We start from the raw sequence: 22,729 nt of genomic DNA, 5'->3' as shown, positions 1-22,729 counted from the left end.
CCCAATAAATGAAGGTATTAAGCGAATAGACTTCAAGTGTCGGAGGAGACTGGCTTTTTGTGAAGTGATCAACATAGTGCTTTGCTGAGCAGATGCTGAATCATCTGAGAAATGACGTGGATTGAATTATCGGAGGCATGTCTCAGCACCTGATGTAAAACACTAGATTTATTTATTTATTTATTTTTTAAATAAAAATGTATTTAAAGATTTATTTATTTTCTATTTAATGAAACAATTCCAGTGAATGAGGTTTTACAAAACTCCATCTTCTGCTAAGAATTCCATAAATATTATTCCTGCTAAAGTGTGTGAGGTAGCGCTGCTTGCTTTGTGTGTTCTGTGCAGTCATGTGGGGGTGGTGTCCCACTACATTTGGCAGAACTCTAAAGAAATAAAATCTGGTCTTGTCACAAAAACTCAAAGGCTGTTTTTTTTATTCTTTTATTGAATCATCATGCTGCAGGTTTGTGAGCCACATTGCTGCACTATCTTCTTGATTGTCAATTGAAGGTTTTGATCCACTTAGGGACTCTCAATGGAGCATGCAAGAAAATGATCAGTTAGCAACAAGAGAGAGAGATGAACATGCACAAACTTAGAAGTTGAATAGAGGATGTGGAGTAACAGAACACCAGGGGAAAAAAAAATCCTCTTAAACCCCAAGAATGGTAGACATATCAGTCCATCCTCAAAGGTGCGTTCACATTGAACGCTTCAGCCGGTGACAGCAGCGAGAGGGCAGATCACTCCTCCTCTGGCTGTAGAGAGTGTGCAATTGCGGGCGTTCCAGCAGAAGTCCCCATCGTGGCGTTCGTTGCCATAAAGACCTCACCATTTTCGTCTTCTGCTTTTTAGAGCTCAGATTCTCCTCGTTTTTCCTCTACAAATGCCCATCTCTCCTTTGTTTTTCACTTCCAACTTCTCTTTGAGCTTTAGCTGCTCTTCTAGCTCCTGCTATTTTTCAAGCATCTCATCTTCAATGTTTTCTTTTTTTGCTCAAGTTTATCCAGTTTTCATTGTTCAGACGATCTAATTGCTTCTTCAGGTCGTTTATTTCAGAGCAATGACGCTTGTTTTCCCCCTCCAGACGCTGTATCTCTGCTTTGAGTTGCTGCTCCACCCGGTCCATTCCATTGAACTTGGAGAACTCTTTTTTCTTTAGATATAACTTATCTTTCAGGTCACAGTTTTCCTTCTGATACTTCTCATTTTCTTTCTGAATCTCCTCATTGTGCCGTTCACCCTCTTTTTTAATCTGATTATACATCTCAATATTCTTCTGATAATCCTCACTTTCCCTCTGCAGACACCCTATCTCTGCTTTGTATTTCTGCTCCTGCTCCACTTGGAGTTTAAGCTGCTTTTCCTGCTCCTGCTCTTTTTTAAGCATCTCTTCTTCCATCATCTTCTGCTGGTCCAGCTGGTGCTCTACATTCTTCAGGTAGGCGTTTGCCTCCTGATACTCCTTGTTTTCTCTCTGCAGAAGCTCAATCTCTGCTTTGTGTTTTTGCTCCAGCTCCACCTTGAGCTTTAGCTGGTTTTCAAGCTCCTGCTCTTTTTTAGGCAAATCCTCTTCCATAATATTCTGCTGGGCCATCTCGTGGTGTACCTTCTTCAGGTTGGCGTTTGTCTCCTCAAAATTCTCATTTTCCCTCTGCAGATGCTCAATCTCCGCTTTGTTTTTCTGCTCCAACTCTTCCATTGTCTGATTCGTCCTCTCATTCCTGGCAATAATCCTAGTTTTACAGAAAAGTAGCGTTTTTTTGAGGACAATGGACCTGGCCTTTTCCTGCTGCTGATGTTCTATGTCTTTTGCAAGCTTTTTACATTTTTCAATCTCACTCGTTGACATCTGCAGGCGGCTGAATTCTTTGCTCTGTTGGAGCATTTGCTGCCTAACTTGATTCACATCACTTGCTAGGAAGACATTGTGACCCTTCAGATAGTCTAATTGCTTCCTCAGGTTGGTGTTTTCCTCATCACAGTTTTTGTTTGCCATTTGATTGTCCTCGTTTACCTGCTGCAGACGCTCAATCTCTACTTTGTATTTCTGCTCCATGGCTGTCATCCTCGTGATCCACTCACTTTCTTCTGGCCCCACTTTGTCTGATGGCATCTCAGAAGGTGAAGCAGTGGAGATTCCATTCCCCTCATTATTCATCAGCTGAATGTTAAAAGAGCCATTCTCCTCCTGAGGTCTCATTGCCTCACCCACCATAATGACTCCCCTCATAGCCTCGTTGGAGGTGACAGTGTTTTCCTGATGGTGAAACATCTGAAAGGTTTGTGTCACTAGTTGTTGTGGTTATTGATCTTGGTTAATGGCTGTTGCAACCTAGTTGTTCTCTTTGTGCTAAAGTGTTCTACAGCTGACTGATATCTGCTGTGATCTGCTAATAGTGAGCTTTAAAGTTAGATGGAGAGTTCTTTTTCCAAGGGGGCGGAGCTCACTGGAAAAAGAACTCTTGAGTTCTATGGAGAGTTCCACAAACAACTTGCTGCCTTTGACACCTAAACACCTTTGTGAACAAATCGTCATAACTTCCAAAATAATCAATGCACAGTCACAATTTTCTCAAAGGTATTAGATATTTTTGTCTAGTTTCTGGTTTTTATTCATGCTAATTCTGTTCATGCTGGGATTTTTTTGTGAATTTACAGTTAATACGGAATTTATCCTGGTTCTATTGTGTGTACGAGATTATTTTGAACTTTTTTCAGATTTTGCGCATTTCCAAGGGTAATAGAAACTCAGCTAGAGAGAGGAGAAAGCTCAGACTGCAGAGACAAAAAAACATGTTACAGAATCAACAATGTCCACCTTATGATGTATGATGTATTTTAGTCTATATTTTTAACAATGTACAGTATTCCTCAGATGTGAGGTAAGTTGCTCCAACTATTTCATGTGAATGAGCATGTAGTCAGGCTAAAATCACCTGGGTTAGGTGAACAGGTTTAAAACCTGCTTCCGAGTACAGCTGCTTGGTTTGGGTAGGTGAAGCCTGCTAAAGAAGAGATATCCCGAATATACTTATCCATCTTTGTAATTATGGCCCTTGAAGTCAAATGTTCATAACAAAGCTGCTGAATTTATTGATTATACAATATGTTTAATTTTGTTTTGAATCCATTGGTTTTTAAAGGTCCTATATCATGCTATTTTTCACCCATCTCCATTTGTTCTAAGAACCCCAATAACACAATATTTTAGGTGTATTTTCCCAAACTCACCAGTTTTCCAGGGTTCTAGCCCTCGAAAAAGTGACTTTTTGAGCAGTTGTTAAAATGGGCAGTTTTGGAGCTTACTTATGCATATTCATGAGTAGGCGTTTCTGTTGACATGCACTTCATGCCTCGCTCTTGCGAGGCACAACAGTGATCACCAAAGCAATTTTCTTTTTGCTATTTACACATCGTTGTTTTTGTTTTCACCCAAAAAACTGCAGGTTTCAGTAAAGCACATGGCTATATAAGCGGCTATTGTGATTGTTAGTCTGTCTTAGCGCTTCAGGCTGTGTTTGTCACAGCAGCAGAGGAGATCAGCTGCTTCAAACACCGGAGTGTTAAGCTGATAAGTCACTTTCTTCTCCTCCTTATGTCTATTAACTACAAGAATAATGCATTTAAGGTGATAATCATTTGTTTTGTCCAACCGCTCCTTCGCATTGTGTCACAGATCAAGTCAAAGGCAATACAAGGCAATATAACGGATACTAAAAATGGAATTGCTCAGCACATTGAAAAATTGCTTGCTTGGGCGTAGGTTGTAGGGGGTGTCGCTTGTACTGTACTTGCGGCTGCAGTTGGATATACATGCATTTTGTACATACACCAGCAGCAGGCACTTGCTGGAGGGGGCGGTTCACACTTCAGTGATGTCAATAAGGTCTGACCTCTCGTTTATCAGAAAAGGGCAGAGCAGCAGCTCAGAGAGCACTATTATTGAGGATTTCTCAGAGATGCAGGAAAAAAGCCCAATAATATTTTTGGGGGTGTTTTTGATAAGGAATTAACATTGTAACAAGGTTAAAAGCTAAAAAAGAAAAAAAAAAAAAGATAAGAAAACTGATTTAGCGTGATATAGGCCCTTTAAAGTCCAGCAGAATAACGGAGAACAGTGCAACTTTGATATTTTTTTGTAAATATAACTGAGGGGAAGATAAATAGTGGACTATTATTGACAGATGTAAGTCATCATTTGCCTTTTTTCAATGCTTGAGATGAGCTATCAGCTTGTTTTTTCAAGAGAACAATGCAGATTCCTTTTTAGGGAGAGTGAAAACACCAGAAGCAATTGCAGCTCTTAAAACAAACTTTTTTTATTTTTATTTTTTTATCATTCTATGGATTAGTTTGCTCTATATTCCTGTTTTTTCTTCTCTACTAATATTTGATAGTAGTCTTCTTCATCCCTTATAATATTAAATTACTTATTTTATTTTTACTTTCACCGTACTTGGTTCTTATCCTAATAAATGAAGGTATTAAGCGTATAGACTTCAAGTGTCGGAGGAGACTGGCTTTTTGTGAAGTGATCAACATAGTGCTTTGCTGAGCAGATGCTGAATCATCTGAGAAATGACGTGGATTGAATTATCGGAGGCATGTCTCAGCACCTGATGTAAAACACTAGATTTATTTATTTATTTATTTTTTAAATAAAAATGTATTTAAAGATTTATTTATTTTCTATTTAATGAAACAATTCCAGTGAATGAGGTTTTACAAAACTCCATCTTCTGCTAAGAATTCCATAAATATTATTCCGGCTAAGGTGTGAGGCAGCGCTGCTTGCTCTGTGTGTGCTGTGCAGTCATGTGGGAGTGGTGTCCCACAACATTTGGCAGAACTGTAAAAAATAAATGTCACAAGAACTCAAAGGTTGTTTTTTTTCTTTTTATTCTTTTATTGAATCATCATGCTGCAGGTTTGTGAGCCACATTGCTGCACTATCTTCTTGATTATCAATTGAAGGCAATGATCCACTTTGGGACTCTCAATGGAGCATGCAAGAAAATGATCAGTTAGCAACAAGAGAGAGAAATGAACATGCACTAACTTAGAAGTTGAATAGAGGATGTGGAGTAACAGAACAACAGGAAAAAACAATCCTCTTAAACACCAATAATGGTAATAAGACATATCAGTCCATCCTCAAAGGTGTGTTCACATGGAACGCTTCAGTCACTCGTGATGACTCGCTTGAACATTGTCTGGCTCCGAGGTTGCTCCATCATTTCATCGTTCCAGTGACGTGATGACCCAGGAAGAGTGTGTGTCTGAGGAGCCGGTGACAACAGCGAGAGGGCTGATCACTCCTCCTCTGGCCGTATGTTTACTCTCAAAGTAGAGAATGTACAATTCCGGGCGTTCCAGCAGAAGTCCCCATTGTGGCGTTCGTTGCCAAAAAGACCTCACTTATTCCGGCTTCTGCTTTTTAGAGCTCAGATTCTCCTCGTTTTCCTCTGCATATGCCCATCTCTCCTTTGTTTTTCACCTCCAACTTCTCTTTGAGCTTTAGTTGCTCTTATAGCTCCTTGATCTTTTTTAAGCATCTCATCTTTTATGTCTTTTTATTTTGCTCCAGTTTGTCCAGTTTTCATTGTTCAGACGATCAAATTCCTTCATCAGGTCGTCTTTTTCCAACAAATAATGCTCGTTTTCCCTCTGCAGATGCTCCATCTCTGCTTTGAGATGCTGCTTCACCCGGTCCATGTTACTTAACTGGTAGAACTGTTTATTTTTTAGATGTTGTAACTTATTTTTCAGGCCATAGTTTTCCTTCTGATACTCCACATTTTTCTTCTGAATCCCCTCATTGTGCCGCTCGCCCTCCTCTTTATTTTGAAGAAACATGTCAATATTCTTCTGATAATCCTCAATTTCCTTCTGCAGATGCCCAATCTCTGCGTTGTATTTCTGCTCCTGCTCCACTTGGAGCTTAAGCTGCTTTTCAAACTCCTGATCTTTTTTAAGCATCTCTTCTTCCATCATCTTCTGCTGGTCCAGCTGGTGCTCTACATTCTTCAGGTAGGCATTTGCCTCCTGATACTCCTTGTTTTCGCTCCGCAAAAGCTCGATCTCTGCTTTGTGTTTTTGCTCCAGCTCCACCTTGAGCTTTAGCTGGTTTTCAAGGTCCTGCACTTTTTTAAGCATCTCCTTTCCGATCATTGTCTGCTGGACTAGCAGGTGGTGTACCTTCTTCAGGTCGTCGTTTTCCTCCTGAAGCTTCACATTTTCCCTCTGCAGATGCTCAATCTTCGCTTTGTGTTTCTGCTCCAACTCTTCCGTCGTCTTATTCTCACTCTCATTTTTGGCAATCAGCTTATCTTTACATTTATGTAGCACATCTTTTAAGGCCTGGGACTTGGTGTTTATCTGCTCCTGAGGTTCTGGGTTTTTCTCAAGCTTTTTTAATCTTTCAAACTCATTCCTTGCTATCTGCATGCAGCATAATTTTTTGCCCTGTTGGAGCATTTGCTGCCTAACTTGTTTCACATCACTTGCTAGGAAGACATTGTGACCCTTCAGATAGTCTAATTGCTTCCTCAGGTTGGTGTTTTCCTCATCACAGTTTTTGTTTGCCATTCGATTGTCCTCGTTTACCTGCTGCAGACGCTCAATCTCTACTTTGTATTTCTGCTCCATGGCTGTCATCCTCGTGATCCACTCACTTTCTTCTGGCCCCACTTTGTCTGATGGCATCTCAGAAGGTGAAGCAGTGGAGATTCCATTCCCCTCATTATTCATCAGCTGAATGTTAAAAGAGCCATTCTCCTCCTGAGGTCTCATTGCCTCACCCACCATAATGACTCCGCTCATAGCCTCGTTGGAGGTGACAGTGTTTTCCTGATAGTGAAACATCTGAAATGTTTGTGTCACTAGTTGTTGTGGTTATTGATCTTGGTTAATGGCTGTTGCAACCTAGTTGTTCTCTTTGTGCTAAAGTGTTCTACAGCTGACTGATATCTGCTGTGATCTGCTAATAGTGAGCTTTAAAGTTAGATGGAGAGTTCTTTTTCCAAGGGGGCGGAGCTCACTGGAAAAAGAACTCTTGAGTTCTATGGAGAGTTCCATAAACAACTTGTTGCCTTTGACACCTAAACACCTTTGTGAACAAATCGTCATAACTTCCAAAATATTCAATGCACAGTGACAATTTTCTCAAAGGTATTAGATATTTTTGTCTAGTTTCTGGTTTTTATTCATGCTAATTCTGTTCATGCTGGGATTTTTTTGTGAATTTACAGTTAATACGGAATTTATCCTGGTTCTATTGTGTGTACGAGATTAATTTGAACTTTTTTCAGATTTTGCGCATTTCCAAGGGTAATAGAAACTCAGCTAGAGAGAGGAGAAAGCTCAGACTGCAGAGAGAAAAAAAACATGTTACAGAATCAACAATGTCCACCTTATGATGTATGATGTATTTTAGTCTATATTTTTAACAATGTATTCCTCAGATGTGAGGTAAGTTGCTCCAACTATTTCATGTGAATGAGCATGTAGTCAGGCTAAAATCACCTGGGTTAGGTGAACAGGTTTAAAACCTGCTTCCGAGTACAGCTGCTTGGTTTGGGTAGGTGAAGCCTGCTAAAGAAGAGATATCCCGAATATACTTATCCATCTTTGTAATTATGGCCCTTGAAGTCAAATGTTCATAACAAAGCTGCTGAATTTATTGATTATACAATATGTTTAATTTTGTTTTGAATCCATTGATTTTTAAAGGTCCTATATCATGCTATTTTTCACCCATCTCCATTTGTTCTAAGAACCCCAATAACACAATATTTTAGGTGTATTTTCCCAAACTCACCAGTTTTCCAGAGTTCTAGCCCTCGAAAAAGTGACTTTTTGAGCAGTTGTTAAAATGGGCAGTTTTGGAGCTTACTTATGCATATTCATGAGTAGGCGTTTCTGTTGACGTGCACTTCATGCCTCGCTCTTGCGAGGCACAACAGTGATCACCAAAGCAATTTTCTTTTTGCTATTTACGCACCGTTGTTTTTGTTTTCACCCAAAAAACTGCAGGTTTCAGTAAAGCACATGGCTATATAAGCGGCTATTCTGATTGTTAGTCCGTCTTAGCGCTTCAGGCTGTGTTTATCACAGCAACAGCGGAGATCAGCTGCTTCAAACACCGGAGTGTTAAGCTGATTAGTCACTTTCTTCTCCTCCTTATGTCTATTAACTACAAGAATAGTGCATTTAAGGTGATAATCATTTGTTTTGTCCAACCGCTCCTTCGCATTGTGTCACAGATCAAGTCAAAGGCAATACAAGGCAATATAACGGATACTAAAAATGGAATGGCTCAGCACATTGAAAAATTGCTTGCTTGGGCGTGGGTTGTAGGGGTTGTCGCTTGTACTGTACTTGCGGCTGCAGTTGGATATACATGCATTTTGTACATACACCAGCAGCAGGCACTTGCTGGAGGGGGCGGTTCACACTTCAGTGATGTCAATAAGGTCTGACCTCTCGTTTATCAGAAAAGGGCAGAGCAGCAGCTCAGAGAGCACTATTATTGAGGATTTCTCAGAGATGCAGGAAAAAAGCCCAATAATAATTCTGGGGGTGTTTTTGATAAGGAATTAACATTGTAACAAGGTTAAAAGCTAAAAAAGAAAAAGAAAAAAAGACAAGAAAACTGATTTAGCGTGATATAGGCACTTTAAAGTCCAGCAGAATAACGGAGGACAGTGCAACTTTGATATTTTTTTGTAAATATAACTGAGGGGAAGATAAATAGTGGACTATTATTGACAGATGTAAGTCATCATTTGCCTTTTTTCAATGCTTGAGATGAGCTATCAGCTTGTTTTTTCAAGAGAACAATGCAGATTCCTTTTTAGGGAGAGTGAAAACACCAGAAGCAATTGCAGCTCTTAAAACAAACTTTTTTTATTTTTTATTTTTTTATTTATTTATTTATTTATTTATTTATTTATTCAGTTTATTTCCGACATGGTTACATTCACTTTTTTTTTTTTTTTTTTTTTTTTTTTTTGTACATGCCGAAAAAGGAGACGAGAGAAGCAGTTTGCTTATCCGGGTCCCGTCCCCTGTTTTACCATCGCAAATTTACATGGGTTTACATGTCTCTCTGGTCAAAACATTCTTGATTTCTTCATCTGTAGTCAGTGTTGTCCTCCTCCTCTATCTTTGTTCGTGTTGGCCTTGTTCCCTACCAGACGTTGTTAGCATTCCTCCAGTTCAAGAACAGTTCCTCTTTCGAAGGTGTTTGGAAGTTTTTTCCCTTTTCATCCATAATGTCACCTTGTTTTGTCTCTACATCAAGGGTAATCCAGCTGTTGTTAGTTCTATTGGCAGTGTTGTATTTTCCACTGTCTGATGATGGGATCAGATCCAACTTGTATAAACACATTATTATATCCTAGTTCACAAGCAAGGTAGTATTTTAATGTAATATATCTTAGTTCATAAGCGTGTTTCTAACTGCTGTTGTTAGTTTTATTGGCAGTGTTGTATTTTCCACTGTTAGATTTAACTTAGTTCATAAGCAAGGTAGTAATTTCATTGTACAAGAAAACGTGTTTCTAACTGCACATATGACAATAAACACTTTGAATTTAAATTTAATGTAATCCTTAATCACCCCACCACCTAGCAATTGAAATGAATAAATGACAGACCTTTTTTACTCTTGGTTTCCACATTTAATTCAGTCTCCGTAAAATAATCACAGTCTGAGTTTTGTTTCCAGTGTTTATATAGATCTGGGTCCATATCCATGATTACCATCAGTAATGTTGTTGTTTAGGTGGATCCTTCGTATTTTCCCAAGTTGTCCATCGTTTTGATGAGAACTGGTTTTCCGTCTTCTTCTTCCAGGATGTAAATCCTGCAGTTTTTTGACCACGTCTTCACAATCTTTCCTCCTTTTTTTATTTGGCGTGCCTTCCATGCAATGCTTGCATTTTGTTTCGTCAGGTTTTCATTGATGTACACCTTCGTTCCCTTGAGTTTATTTCCTTGCTTGAGTATTTCTCCTTTGAATTTGATATTCGTGAAGGTTATTTTTACAGCTCTGTTATCATTTTTCTTTGGCAGGAGATGGCAGGAGTTGATGTTGTCAGGGATCAGGACAATGTCCTTCGACTTCAGGTAGTCAATGACCTGTTGTTCAATCGATTTTGTTTCTTCGTCACTCGCGTAGCTCCTGGGTTTTATCTTTAGGCCTGTGATGATGACATCTTTCTCTCTTTCCTTTTGTTCCAGCTGTTCAACCCTCGCGTTCAACAATTTTATCTCTTCAGCATTTCTTTCATTCTTTTCTTTCAGTACCTTTGTTTCGCTTTGTAATTTTTCCAGTGAGTTTTCCAGCGTCTTTTCCAACGACTTTATCTCGGCAGATAGGTTTTGTAAACCCTCGCGTATCATCTCCTTGACCTCTTCCAAACCCGAATTGGGTTCTGAAGGGCCTCCCTGCGGTTTTTTCACCATTTTCCTTCAGTCTTGGGCCCAGTTTTTCCAGGCTGTTCAGGCTGTTCAGCTGTAGCCAGCTGTAGCCAAGGTCGTGTTATCGGAGCAAATGAAAACACGTCTGCTCTCTCCAAAGACCAGAGATCATTCTATGGATTAGTTTGCTCTATATTCCTGTTTTTTCTTCTCTACTAATATTTGATAGTAGTCTTCTTCATCCCTTATAATATTAAATTACTTATTTTATATTTACTTTCACCGTACTTGGTTCTTATCCTAATAAATGAAGGTATTAAGCGTATAGACTTCAAGTGTCGGAGGAGACTGGCTTTTTGTGAAGTGATCAACATAGTGCTTTGCTGAGCAGATGCTGAATCATCTGAGAAATGACGTGGATTGAATTATCGGAGGCATGTCTCAGCACCTGATGTAAAACACTAGATTTATTTATTTATTTATTTTTTAAATAAAAATGTATTTAAAGATTTATTTATTTTCTATTTAATGAAACAATTCCAGTGAATGAGGTTTTACAAAACTCCATCTTCTGCTAAGAATTCCATAAATATTATTCCGGCTAAGGTGTGAGGCAGCGCTGCTTGCTCTGTGTGTGCTGTGCAGTCATGTGGGGGTGGTGTCCCACTACATTTGGCAGAACTCTAAAGAAATAAAATCTGGTCTTGTCACAAAAACTCAAAGGCTGTTTTTTTATTCTTTTATTGAATCATCATGCTGCAGGTTTGTGAGCCACATTGCTGCACTATCTTCTTGATTGTCAATTGAAGGTTTTGATCCACTTAGGGACTCTCAATGGAGCATGCAAGAAAATGATCAGTTAGCAACAAGAGAGAGAGATGAACATGCACAAACTTAGAAGTTGAATAGAGGATGTGGAGTAACAGAACACCAGGGGAAAAAAAAATCCTCTTAAACCCCAAGAATGGTAGACATATCAGTCCATCCTCAAAGGTGCGTTCACATTGAACGCTTCAGCCGGTGACAGCAGCGAGAGGGCAGATCACTCCTCCTCTGGCTGTAGAGAGTGTGCAATTGCGGGCGTTCCAGCAGAAGTCCCCATCGTGGCGTTTGTTGCCATAAAGACCTCACCATTTTCGTCTTCTGCTTTTTAGAGCTCAGATTCTCCTCGTTTTTCCTCTACAAATGCCCATCTCTCCTTTGTTTTTCACTTCCAACTTCTCTTTGAGCTTTAGCTGCTCTTCTAGCTCCTGCTATTTTTCAAGCATCTCATCTTCAATGTTTTCTTTTTTTGCTCAAGTTTATCCAGTTTTCATTGTTCAGACGATCTAATTGCTTCTTCAGGTCGTTTATTTCAGAGCAATGACGCTTGTTTTCCCCCTCCAGACGCTGTATCTCTGCTTTGAGTTGCTGCTCCACCCGGTCCATTCCATTGAACTTGGAGAACTCTTTTTTCTTTAGATATAACTTATCTTTCAGGTCACAGTTTTCCTTCTGATACTTCTCATTTTCTTTCTGAATCTCCTCATTGTGCTGTTCACCCTCTTTTTTAATCTGATTATACATCTCAATATTCTTCTGATAATCCTCACTTTCCCTCTGCAGACGCCCTATCTCTGCTTTGTATTTCTGCTCCTGCTCCACTTGGAGTTTAAGCTGCTTTTCCTGCTCCTGCTCTTTTTTAAGCATCTCTTCTTCCATCATCTTCTGCTGGTCCAGCTGGTGCTCTACATTCTTCAGGTAGGCGTTTGCCTCCTGATACTCCTTGTTTTCTCTCTGCAGAAGCTCAATCTCTGCTTTGTGTTTTTGCTCCAGCTCCACCTTGAGCTTTAGCTGGTTTTCAAGCTCCTGCTCTTTTTTAGGCAAATCCTCTTCCATAATATTCTGCTGGGCCATCTCGTGGTGTACCTTCTTCAGGTTGGCGTTTGTCTCCTCAAAATTCTCATTTTCCCTCTGCAGATGCTCAATCTCCGCTTTGTTTTTCTGCTCCAACTCTTCCATTGTCTGATTCGTCCTCTCATTCCTGGCAATAATCCTAGTTTTACAGAAAAGTAGCGTTTTTTTTGAGGACAATGAACCTGGCCTTTTCCTGCTGCTGATGTTCTATGTCTTTTGCAAGCTTTTTACATTTTTCAATCTCACTCGTTGACATCTGCAGGCGGCTGAATTCTTTGCTCTGTTGGAGCATTTGCTGCCTAACTTGATTCACATCACTTGCTAGGAAGACATTGTGACCCTTCAGATAGTCTAATAGCTTCCTCAGGTTGGTGTTTTCCTCATCACAGTTTTTGTTTGCCATTTGATTGTCCTCGTTTACCTGCTGCAGACGCTCAATCTCTACTTTGTATTTCTGCTCCATGGCTGTCATCCTCGTGATCCACTCACTTTCTTCTGGCCCCACTTTGTCTGATGGCATCTCAGAAGGTGAAGCAGTGGAGATTCCATTCCCCTCATTATTCATCAGCTGAATGTTAAAAGAGCCATTCTCCTCCTGAGGTCTCATTGCCTCACCCACCATAATGACTCCCCTCATAGCCTCGTTGGAGGTGACAGTGTTTTCCTGATGGTGAAACATCTGAAAGGTTTGTGTCACTAGTTGTTGTGGTTATTGATCTTGGTTAATGGCTGTTGCAACCTAGTTGTTCTCTTTGTGCTAAAGTGTTCTACAGCTGACTGATATCTGCTGTGATCTGCTAATAGTGAGCTTTAAAGTTAGATGGAGAGTTCTTTTTCCAAGGGGGCGGAGCTCACTGGAAAAAGAACTCTTGAGTTCTATGGAGAGTTCCATAAACAACTTGCTGCCTTTGACACCTAAACACCTTTGTGAACAAATCGTCATAACTTCCAAAATAATCAATGCACAGTCACAATTTTCTCAAAGGTATTAGATATTTTTGTCTAGTTTCTGATTTTTATTCATGCTAATTCTGTTCATGCTGGGATTTTTTTGTGAATTTACAGTTAATACGGAATTGATCCTGGTTCTATTGTGTGTACGAGATTATTTTGAACTTTTTTCAGATTTTGCGCATTTCCAAGGGTAATAGAAACTCAGCTAGAGAGAGGAGAAAGCTCAGACTGCAGAGACAAAAAAACATGTTACAGAATCAACAATGTCCACCTTATGATGTATGATGTATTTTAGTCTATATTTTTAACAATGTACAGTATTCCTCAGATGTGAGGTAAGTTGCTCCAACTATTTCATGTGAATGAGCATGTAGTCAGGCTAAAATCACCTGGGTTAGGTGAACAGGTTTAAAACCTGCTTCCGAGTACAGCTGCTTGGTTTGGGTAGGTGAAGCCTGCTAAAGAAGAGATATCCCGAATATACTTATCCATCTTTGTAATTATGGCCCTTGAAGTCAAATGTTCATAACAAAGCTGCTGAATTTATTGATTATACAATATGTTTAATTTTGTTTTGAATCCATTGGTTTTTAAAGGTCCTATATCATGCTATTTTTCACCCATCTCCATTGTTCTAAGAACCCCAATAACACAATATTTTAGGTGTATTTTCCCAAACTCACCAGTTTTCCAGAGGTCTAGCCCTCGAAAAAGTGACTTTTTGAGCAGTTGTTAAAATGGGCAGTTTTGGAGCTTACTTATGCATATTCATGAGTAGGCGTTTCTGTTGACATGCACTTCATGCCTCGCTCTTGCGAGGCACAACAGTGATCACCAAAGCAATTTTCTTTTTGCTATTTACACATCGTTGTTTTTGTTTTCACCCAAAAAACTGCAGGTTTCAGTAAAGCACATGGCTATATAAGAGGCTATTGTGATTGTTAGTCCGCCTTAGCGCTTCAGGCTGTGTTTGTCACAGCAGCAGAGGAGATCAGCTGCTTCAAACACCGGAGTGTTAAGCTGATAAGTCACTTTCTTCTCCTCCTTATGTCTATTAACTACAAGAATAATGCATTTAAGGTGATAATCATTTGTTTTGTCCAACCGCTCCTTCGCATTGTGTCACAGATCAAGTCAAAGGCAATACAAGGCAATATAACGGATACTAAAAATGGAATTGCTCAGCACATTGAAAAATTGCTTGCTTGGGCGTAGGTTGTAGGGGGTGTCGCTTGTACTGTACTTGCGGCTGCAGTTGGATATACATGCATTTTGTACATACACCAGCAGCAGGCACTTGCTGGAGGGGGCGGTTCACACTTCAGTGATGTCAATAAGGTCTGACCTCTCGTTTATCAGAAAAGGGCAGAGCAGCAGCTCAGAGAGCACTATTATTGAGGATTTCTCAGAGATGCAGGAAAAAAGCCCAATAATATTTTTGGGGGTGTTTTTGATAAGGAATTAACATTGTAACAAGGTTAAAATATAAAAAAGAAAAAAAAAAAAAGATAAGAAAACTGATTTAGCGTGATATAGGCCCTTTAAAGTCCAGCAGAATAACGGAGAACAGTGCAACTTTGATATTTTTTGTAAATATAACTGAGGGGAAGATAAATAGTGGACAATTATTGACAGATGTAAGTCATCATTTGCCTTTTTTCAATGCTTGAGATGAGCTATCAGCTTGTTTTTTTCAAGAGAACAATGCAGATTCCTTTTTAGGGAGAGTGAAAACACCAGAAAGCAATTGCAGCTCTTAAAACAAACTTTTTTTATTTTTATTTTTTATCATTCTATGGATTAGTTTGCTCTATATTCCTGTTTTTTTCTTCTCTACTAATATTTGATAGTAGTCTTCTTCATCCCTTATAATATTAAATTACTTATTTTATTTTTACTTTCACCGTACTTGGTTCTTATCCTAATAAATGAAGGTATTAAGCGTATAGACTTCAAGTGTCGGAGGAGACTGGCTTTTTGTGAAGTGATCAACATAGTGCTTTGCTGAGCAGATGCTGAATCATCTGAGAAATGACGTGGATTGAATTATCGGAGGCATGTCTCAGCACCTGATGTAAAACACTAGATTTATTTATTTATTTATTTTTAAATAAAAATGTATTTAAAGATTTATTTATTTCTATTTAATGAAACAATTCCAGTGAATGAGGTTTTACAAAACTCCATCTTCTGCTAAGAATTCCATAAATATTATTCCGGCTAAGGTGTGAGGCAGCGCTGCTTGCTCTGTGTGTGCTGTGCAGTCATGTGGGAGTGGTGTCCCACAACATTTGGCAGAACTGTAAAAAATAAATGTCACAAGAACTCAAAGGTTGTTTTTTTCTTTTTATTCTTTTATTGAATCATCATGCTGCAGGTTTGTGAGCCACATTGCTGCACTCTCTTCTTGATTATCAATTGAAGGCAATGATCCACTTTGGGACTCTCAATGGAGCATGCAGGAAAATGATCAGTTAGCAACAAGAGAGAGAAATGAACATGCACTAACTTAGAAGTTGAATAGAGGATGTGGAGTAACAGAACAACAGGAAAAAACAATCCTCTTAAACACCAATAATGGTAATAAGACATATCAGTCCATCCTCAAAGGTGTGTTCACATGGAACGCTTCAGTCACTCGTGATGACTCGCTTGAACATTGTCTGGCTCCGAGGTTGCTCCATCATTTCATCGTTCCAGTGACGTGATGACCCAGGAAGAGTGTGTGTCTGAGGAGCCGGTGACAACAGCGAGAGGGCTGATCACTCCTCCTCTGGCCGTATGTTTACTCTCAAAGTAGAGAATGTACAATTCCGGGCGTTCCAGCAGAAGTCCCCATTGTGGCGTTCGTTGCCAAAAAGACCTCACTTATTCCGGCTTCTGCTTTTTAGAGCTCAGATTCTCTTCGTTTTCCTCTGCATATGCCCATCTCTCCTTTGTTTTTCACCTCCAACTTCTCTTTGAGCTTTAGTTGCTCTTCTAGCTCCTTGATCTTTTTTAAGCATCTCATCTTTTATGTCTTTTTATTTCGCTCCAGTTTGTCCAGTTTTCATTGTTCAGACGATCAAATTCCTTCATCAGGTCGTCTTTTTCCAACAAATAATGCTCGTTTTCCCTCTGCAGATGCTCCATCTCTGCTTTGAGATGCTGCTTCACCCGGTCCATGTTACTTAACTGGTAGAACTGTTTATTTTTTAGATGTTGTAACTTATTTTTCAGGCCATAGTTTTCCTTCTGATACTCCACATTTTTCTTCTGAATCCCCTCATTGTGCCGCTCGCCCTCCTCTTTATTTTGAAGAAACATGTCAATATTCTTCTGATAATCCTCAATTTCCTTCTGCAGATGCCCAATCTCTGCGTTGTATTTCTGCTCCTGCTCCACTTGGAGCTTAAGCTGCTTTTCAAACTCCTGATCTTTTTTAAGCATCTCTTCTTCCATCATCTTCTGCTGGTCCAGCTGGTGCTCTACATTCTCCAGGTAGGCATTTGCCTCCTGATACTCCTTGTTTTCCCTCCGCAAAAGCTCGATCTCTGCTTTGTGTTTTTGCTCCAGCTCCACCTTGAGCTTTAGCTGGTTTTCAAGCTCCTGCACTTTTTTAAGCATCTCCTTTCGGATCATTGTCTGCTGGACTAGCAGGTGGTGTACCTTCTTCAGGTCGTCGTTTTCCTCCTGAAGCTTCACATTTTCCCTCTGCAGATGCTCAATCTTCGCTTTGTGTTTCTGCTCCAACTCTTCCGTCGTCTTATTCTCACTCTCATTTTTGGCAATCAGCTTATCTTTACATTTATGTAGCACATCTTTTAAGGCCTGGGACTTGGTGTTTATCTGCTCCTGAGGTTCTGGGTTTTTCTCAAGCTTTTTTAATCTTTCAAACTCATATCTTGCTATCTGCATGCAGCATAATTTTTTGCCCTGTTGGAGCATTTGCTGCCTAACTTGTTTCACATCACTTGCTAGGAAGACATTGTGACCCTTCAGATAGTCTAATTGCTTCCTCAGGTTGGTGTTTTCCTCATCACAGTTTTTGTTTGCCATTTGATTGTCCTCGTTTACCTGCTGCAGACGCTCAATCTCTACTTTGTATTTCTGCTCCATGGCTGTCATCCTCGTGATCCACTCACTTTCTTCTGGCCCCACTTTGTCTGATGGCATCTCAGAAGGTGAAGCAGTGGAGATTCCATTCCCCTCATTATTCTTCAGCTGAATGTTAAAAGAGCCATTCTCCTCCTGAGGTCTCATTGCCTCACCCACCATAATGACTCCCCTCATAGCCTCGTTGGAGGTGACAGTGTTTTCCTGATGGTGAAACATCTGAAAGGTTTGTGTCACTAGTTGTTGTGGTTATTGATCTTGGTTAATGGCTGTTGCAACCTAGTTGTTCTCTTTGTGCTAAAGTGTTCTACAGCTGACTGATATCTGCTGTGATCTGCTAATAGTGAGCTTTAAAGTTAGATGGAGAGTTCTTTTTCCAAGGGGGCGGAGCTCACTGGAAAAAGAACTCTTGAGTTCTATGGAGAGTTCCATAAACAACTTGCTGCCTTTGACACCTAAACACCTTTGTGAACAAATCGTCATAACTTCCAAAATATTCAATGCACAGTCACAATTTTCTCAAAAGTATTAGATATTTTTGTCTAGTTTCTGGTTTTTATTCATGCTAATTCTGTTCATGCTGGGATTTTTTTTGTGAATTTACAGTTAATACGGAATTTATCCTGGTTCTATTGTGTGTACGAGATTAATTTGAACTTTTTTCAGATTTTGCGCATTTCCAAGGGTAATAGAAACTCAGCTAGAGAGAGGAGAAAGCTCAGACTGCAGAGAGAAAAAAAACATGTTACAGAATCAACAATGTCCACCTTATGATGTATGATGTATTTTAGTCTATATTTTTAACAATGTATTCCTCAGATGTGAGGTAAGTTGCTCCAACTATTTCATGTGAATGAGCATGTAGTCAGGCTAAAATCACCTGGGTTAGGTGAACAGGTTTAAAACCTGCTTCCGAGTACAGCTGCTTGGTTTGGGTAGGTGAAGCCTGCTAAAGAAGAGATATCCCGAATATACTTATCCATCTTTGTAATTATGGCCCTTGAAGTCAAATGTTCATAACAAAGCTGCTGAATTTATTGATTATACAATATGTTTAATTTTGTTTTGAATCCATTGGTTTTTAAAGGTCCTATATCATGCTATTTTTCACCCATCTCCATTTGTTCTAAGAACCCCAATAACACAATATTTTGGGTGTATTTTCCCAAACTCACCAGTTTTCCAGAGTTCTAGCCCTCGAAAAAGTGACTTTTTGAGCAGTTGTTAAAATGGGCAGTTTTGGAGCTTACTTATGCATATTCATGAGTAGGCGTTTCTGTTGACATGCACTTCATGCCTCGCTCTTGCGAGGCACAACAGTGATCACCAAAGCAATTTTCTTTTTGCTATTTACACATCGTTGTTTTTGTTTTCACCCAAAAAACTGCAGGTTTCAGTAAAGCACATGGCTATATAAGCGGCTATTGTGATTGTTAGTCCGTCTTAGCGCTTCAGGCTCTGTTTATCACAGCAGCAGAGGAGATCAGCTGCTTCAAACACCGAAGTGTTAAGCTGATAAGTCACTTTCTTCTCCTCCTTATGTCTATTAACTACAAGAATAGTGCATTTAAGGTGATAATCATTTGTTTTGTCCAACCGCTCCTTCGCATTGTGTCACAGATCAAGTCAAAGGCAATACAAGGCAATATAACGGATACTAAAAATGGAATAGCTCAGCACATTGAAAAATTGCTTGCTTGGGCGTAGGTTGTAGGGGGTGTCGCTTGTACTGTACTTGCAGCTGCAGTTGGATATACATGCATTTTGTACATACACCAGCAGCAGGCACTTGCTGGAGGGGGCGGTTCACACTTCAGTGATGTCAATAAGGTCTGACCTCTCGTTTATCAGAAAAGGGCAGAGCAGCAGCTCAGAGAGCACTATTATTGAGGATTTCTCAGAGATGCAGGAAAAAAGCCCAATAATATTTTTGGGGGTGTTTTTGATAAGGAATTAACATTGTAACAAGGTTAAAAGCTAAAAAAGAAAAAAAAAAAAGATAAGAAAACTGATTTAGCGTGATATAGGCCCTTTAAAGTCCAGCAGAATAACGGAGGACAGTGCAACTTTGATATTTTTTTGTAAATATAACTGAGGGGAAGATAAATAGTGGAATATTATTGACAGATGTAAGTCATCATTTGCCTTTTTTCAATGCTTGAGATGAGCTATCAGCTTGTTTTTTCAAGAGAACAATGCAGATTCCTTTTTAGGGAGAGTGAAAACACCAGAAGCAATTGCAGCTCTTAAAACAAACTTTTTTTATTTTTTATTTTTTTATCATTCTATGGATTAGTTTGCTCTATATTCCTGTTTTTTCTTCTCTACTAATATTTGATAGTAGTCTTCTTCATCCCTTATAATATTAAATTACTTATTTTATATTTACTTTCACCGTACTTGGTTCTTATCCTAATAAATGAAGGTATTAAGCGTATAGACTTCAAGTGTCGGAGGAGACTGGCTTTTTGTGAAGTGATCAACGTAGTGCTTTGCTGAGCAGATGCTGAATCATCTGAGAAATGACGTGGATTGAATTATCGGAGGCATGTCTCAGCACCTGATGTAAAACACTAGATTTATTTATTTATTTATTTTTTAAATAAAAATGTATTTAAAGATTTATTTATTTTCTATTTAATGAAACAATTCCAGTGAATGAGGTTTTACAAAACTCCATCTTCTGCTAAGAATTCCATACATATTATTCCGACTAAAGTGTGTGAGGTAGCGCTGCTTGCTTTGTGTGTGCTGTGCAGTCATGTGGGAGTGGTGTCCCACAACATTTGGCAGAACTGTAAAGAAATAAAATCTGGTCTTGTCACAAAAACTCAAAGGCTGTTTTTTTTTTTCTTTTATTGAATCCACATTGCTGCACTATCTTCTTGATTGTCAATTGAAGGCAATGATCCACTTTGGGACTCTCAATGGAGCATGCAAGAAAATGATCAGTTAGCAACAAGAGAGAGAAATGAACATGTACTAACTTAGAAATTGAATAGAGGATGTGGAGTAACAGAACAACAGGAAAAAACAATCCTCTTAAACACCAATAATGGTAATAAGACATATCAGTCCATCCTCAAAGGTGTGTTCATATGGAACGCTTCAGTCACTCGTGATGACTCGCTTGAACATTGTCTGGCTCCGAGGTTGCTCCATCATTTCATCGTTCCAGTGACGTGATGACCCAGGAAGAGTGTGTGTCTGAGGAGCCGGTGACAACAGCGAGAGGGCTGATCACTCCTCCTCTGGCCGTATGTTTACTCTCAAAGTAGAGAATGTACAATTCCGGGCGTTCCAGCAGAAGTCCCCATCGTGGCGTTCTTTGCCAAAAAGACCTCACTTATTCTGGCTTCTGCTTTTTAGAGATAAGATTCTCCTCGTTTTCCTCTGCATATGCCCATCTCTCCTTTGTTTTTCACCTCCAACTTCTCTTTGAGCTTTAGTTGCTCTTCTAGCTCCTTGATCTTTTTTAAGCATCTCATGTTTTATGTCTTTTTATTTCGCTCCAGTTTGTCCAGTTTTCATTGTTCAGACGATCAAATTCCTTCATCAGGTCGTCTTTTTCCAACAAATAATGCTCGTTTTCCCTCTGCAGATGCTCCATCTCTGCTTTGAGATGCTGCTTCACCCGGTCCATGTTACTTAACTGGTAGAACTGTTTATTTTTTAGATGTTGTAACTTATTTTTCAGGCCATAGTTTTCCTTCCGATACTCCACATTTTTCTTCTGAATCACCTCATTGTGCCGCTCGCCCTCCTCTTTATTTTGAAGAAACATCTCAATATTCTTCTGATAATCCTCAATTTCCTTCTGCAGATGCCCAATCTCTGCGTTGTATTTCTGCTCCTGCTCCACTTGGAGCTTAAGCTGCTTTTCAAACTCCTGATCTTTTTTAAGCATCTCTTCTTCCATCATCTTCTGCTGGTCCAGCTGGTGCTCTACATTCTTCAGGTAGGCATTTGCCTCCTGATACTCCTTGTTTTCCCTCCGCAAAAGCTCGATCTCTGCTTTGTGTTTTTGCTCCAGCTCCACCTTGAGCTTTAGCTGGTTTTCAAGCTCCTGCACTTTTTTAAGCATCTCCTTTCCGATCATTGTCTGCTGGACTAGCAGGTGGTGTACCTTCTTCAGGTCGTCGTTTTCCTCCTGAAGCTTCACATTTTCCCTCTGCAGATGCTCAATCTTCGCTTTGTGTTTCTGCTCCAACTCTTCCGTCGTCTTATTCTCACTCTCATTTTTGGCAATCAGCTTATCTTTACATTTATGTAGCACATCTTTTAAGGCCTGGGACTTGGTGTTTATCTGCTCCTGAGGTTCTGGGTTTTTCTCAAGCTTTTTTAATCTTTCAAACTCATTCCTTGCTATCTGCATGTAGCATAATTTTTTGCCCTGTTGGTGCATTTGCTGCCTAACTTGTTTCACATCACTTGCTAGGAAGACATTGTGACCCTTCAGATAGTCTAATTGCTTCCTCAGGTTGGTGTTTTCCTCATCACAGTTTTTGTTTGCCATTTGATTGTCCTCGTTTACCTGCTGCAGACGCTCAATCTCTACTTTGTATTTCTGCTCCATGGCTGTCATCCTCGTGATCCACTCACTTTCTTCTGGCCCCACTTTGTCTGATGGCATCTCAGAAGGTGAAGCAGTGGAGATTCCATTCCCCTCATTATTCATCAGCTGAATGTTAAAAGAGCCATTCTCCTCCTGAGGTCTCATTGCCTCACCCACCATAATGACTCCCCTCATAGCCTCGTTGGAAGTGACAGTGTTTTCCTGATAGTGAAACATCTGAAAGGTTTGTGTCACTAGTTGTTGTGGTTATTGATCTTGGTTAATGGCTGTTGCAACCTAGTTGTTCTCTTTGTGCTAAAGTGTTCTACAGCTGACTGATATCTGCTGTGATCTGCTAATAGTGAGCTTTAAAGTTAGATGGAGAGTTCTTTTTCCAAGGGGGCGGAGCTCACTGGAAAAAGAACTCTTGAGTTCTATGGAGAGTTCCATAAACAACTTGCTGCCTTTGACACCTAAACACTTTTGTGAACAAATCATCATAACTTCCCAAAATCACAATTTTCTCAAAGGTATTGGATATTTTTGTCTAGTTTCTGGTTTTTTTTCATGCTAATTCTGTTCATGTTGCGATTTTTTTGTGATTATATGGTTAATAAAAATTTTACCCTGGTTCTGATGTTTGGACGAGATTCATTTGAACTTTTTTGAGATTTTGCGCATTTCCAAGGGTAATAGAAACTCAGCTAGTTAGAGGAGAAAGCTCAGACTGCAGAGAGAAAAGAACATGTTACAGAATCAACATTTAGTCTTGATTCCTTCATTTCTGCGGTTGTGTCA

At 39.6% G+C, this 22,729-nt stretch overlaps 5 protein-coding genes across 8 annotated transcripts in view; 1 reads left to right on the top strand and 4 right to left on the bottom strand.

Annotated features, from left to right (window-relative positions):
* Positions 1–22,729, top strand: part of ntrk3b (neurotrophic tyrosine kinase, receptor, type 3b) — a 497,810-nt gene that overhangs the window by 225,313 nt on the left and 249,768 nt on the right. The window lies entirely within an intron of this gene.
* LOC114458889 (trichohyalin-like) lies at positions 338–2,477 on the bottom strand. Its single transcript, XM_028441278.1, has one exon. It carries the CDS (start codon positions 2,276–2,278, stop codon positions 980–982), a length of 1,299 nt encoding a protein of 432 aa, XP_028297079.1. The 5' UTR covers positions 2,279–2,477; the 3' UTR covers positions 338–979.
* On the bottom strand, positions 11,141–13,264 carry LOC114458895 (DNA ligase 1-like). Its single transcript, XM_028441282.1, has one exon. It carries the CDS (start codon positions 12,430–12,432, stop codon positions 11,707–11,709), a length of 726 nt encoding a protein of 241 aa, XP_028297083.1. The 5' UTR covers positions 12,433–13,264; the 3' UTR covers positions 11,141–11,706.
* LOC114458881 (golgin subfamily A member 6-like protein 1) lies at positions 15,891–17,847 on the bottom strand. The gene has a single exon (XM_028441265.1). It carries the CDS (start codon positions 17,593–17,595, stop codon positions 16,288–16,290), a length of 1,308 nt encoding a protein of 435 aa, XP_028297066.1. The 5' UTR covers positions 17,596–17,847; the 3' UTR covers positions 15,891–16,287.
* LOC114458873 (golgin subfamily A member 6-like protein 1) lies at positions 20,230–22,378 on the bottom strand. The gene has a single exon (XM_028441256.1). It carries the CDS (start codon positions 22,166–22,168, stop codon positions 20,861–20,863), a length of 1,308 nt encoding a protein of 435 aa, XP_028297057.1. The 5' UTR covers positions 22,169–22,378; the 3' UTR covers positions 20,230–20,860.

The sequence above is a fragment of the Gouania willdenowi genome, chromosome 3 (genome assembly GCF_900634775.1).
Source record: "Gouania willdenowi chromosome 3, fGouWil2.1, whole genome shotgun sequence".
In the NCBI taxonomy this organism is placed as follows: Eukaryota; Metazoa; Chordata; class Actinopteri; order Blenniiformes; family Gobiesocidae; genus Gouania; species Gouania willdenowi.
This window is presented reverse-complemented; position numbering and strand designations above follow the sequence as displayed.

Coding starts and splice junctions, on each gene's coding strand:
- LOC114458889 (XM_028441278.1), bottom strand. CDS start 2,278: ATGTTTCACCATCAGGAAAACACTGTCACCTCCAACGAGGCTATGAGG.
- LOC114458895 (XM_028441282.1), bottom strand. CDS start 12,432: ATGGAAGAGTTGGAGCAGAAAAACAAAGCGGAGATTGAGCATCTGCAG.
- LOC114458881 (XM_028441265.1), bottom strand. CDS start 17,595: ATGTTTCACCATCAGGAAAACACTGTCACCTCCAACGAGGCTATGAGG.
- LOC114458873 (XM_028441256.1), bottom strand. CDS start 22,168: ATGTTTCACTATCAGGAAAACACTGTCACTTCCAACGAGGCTATGAGG.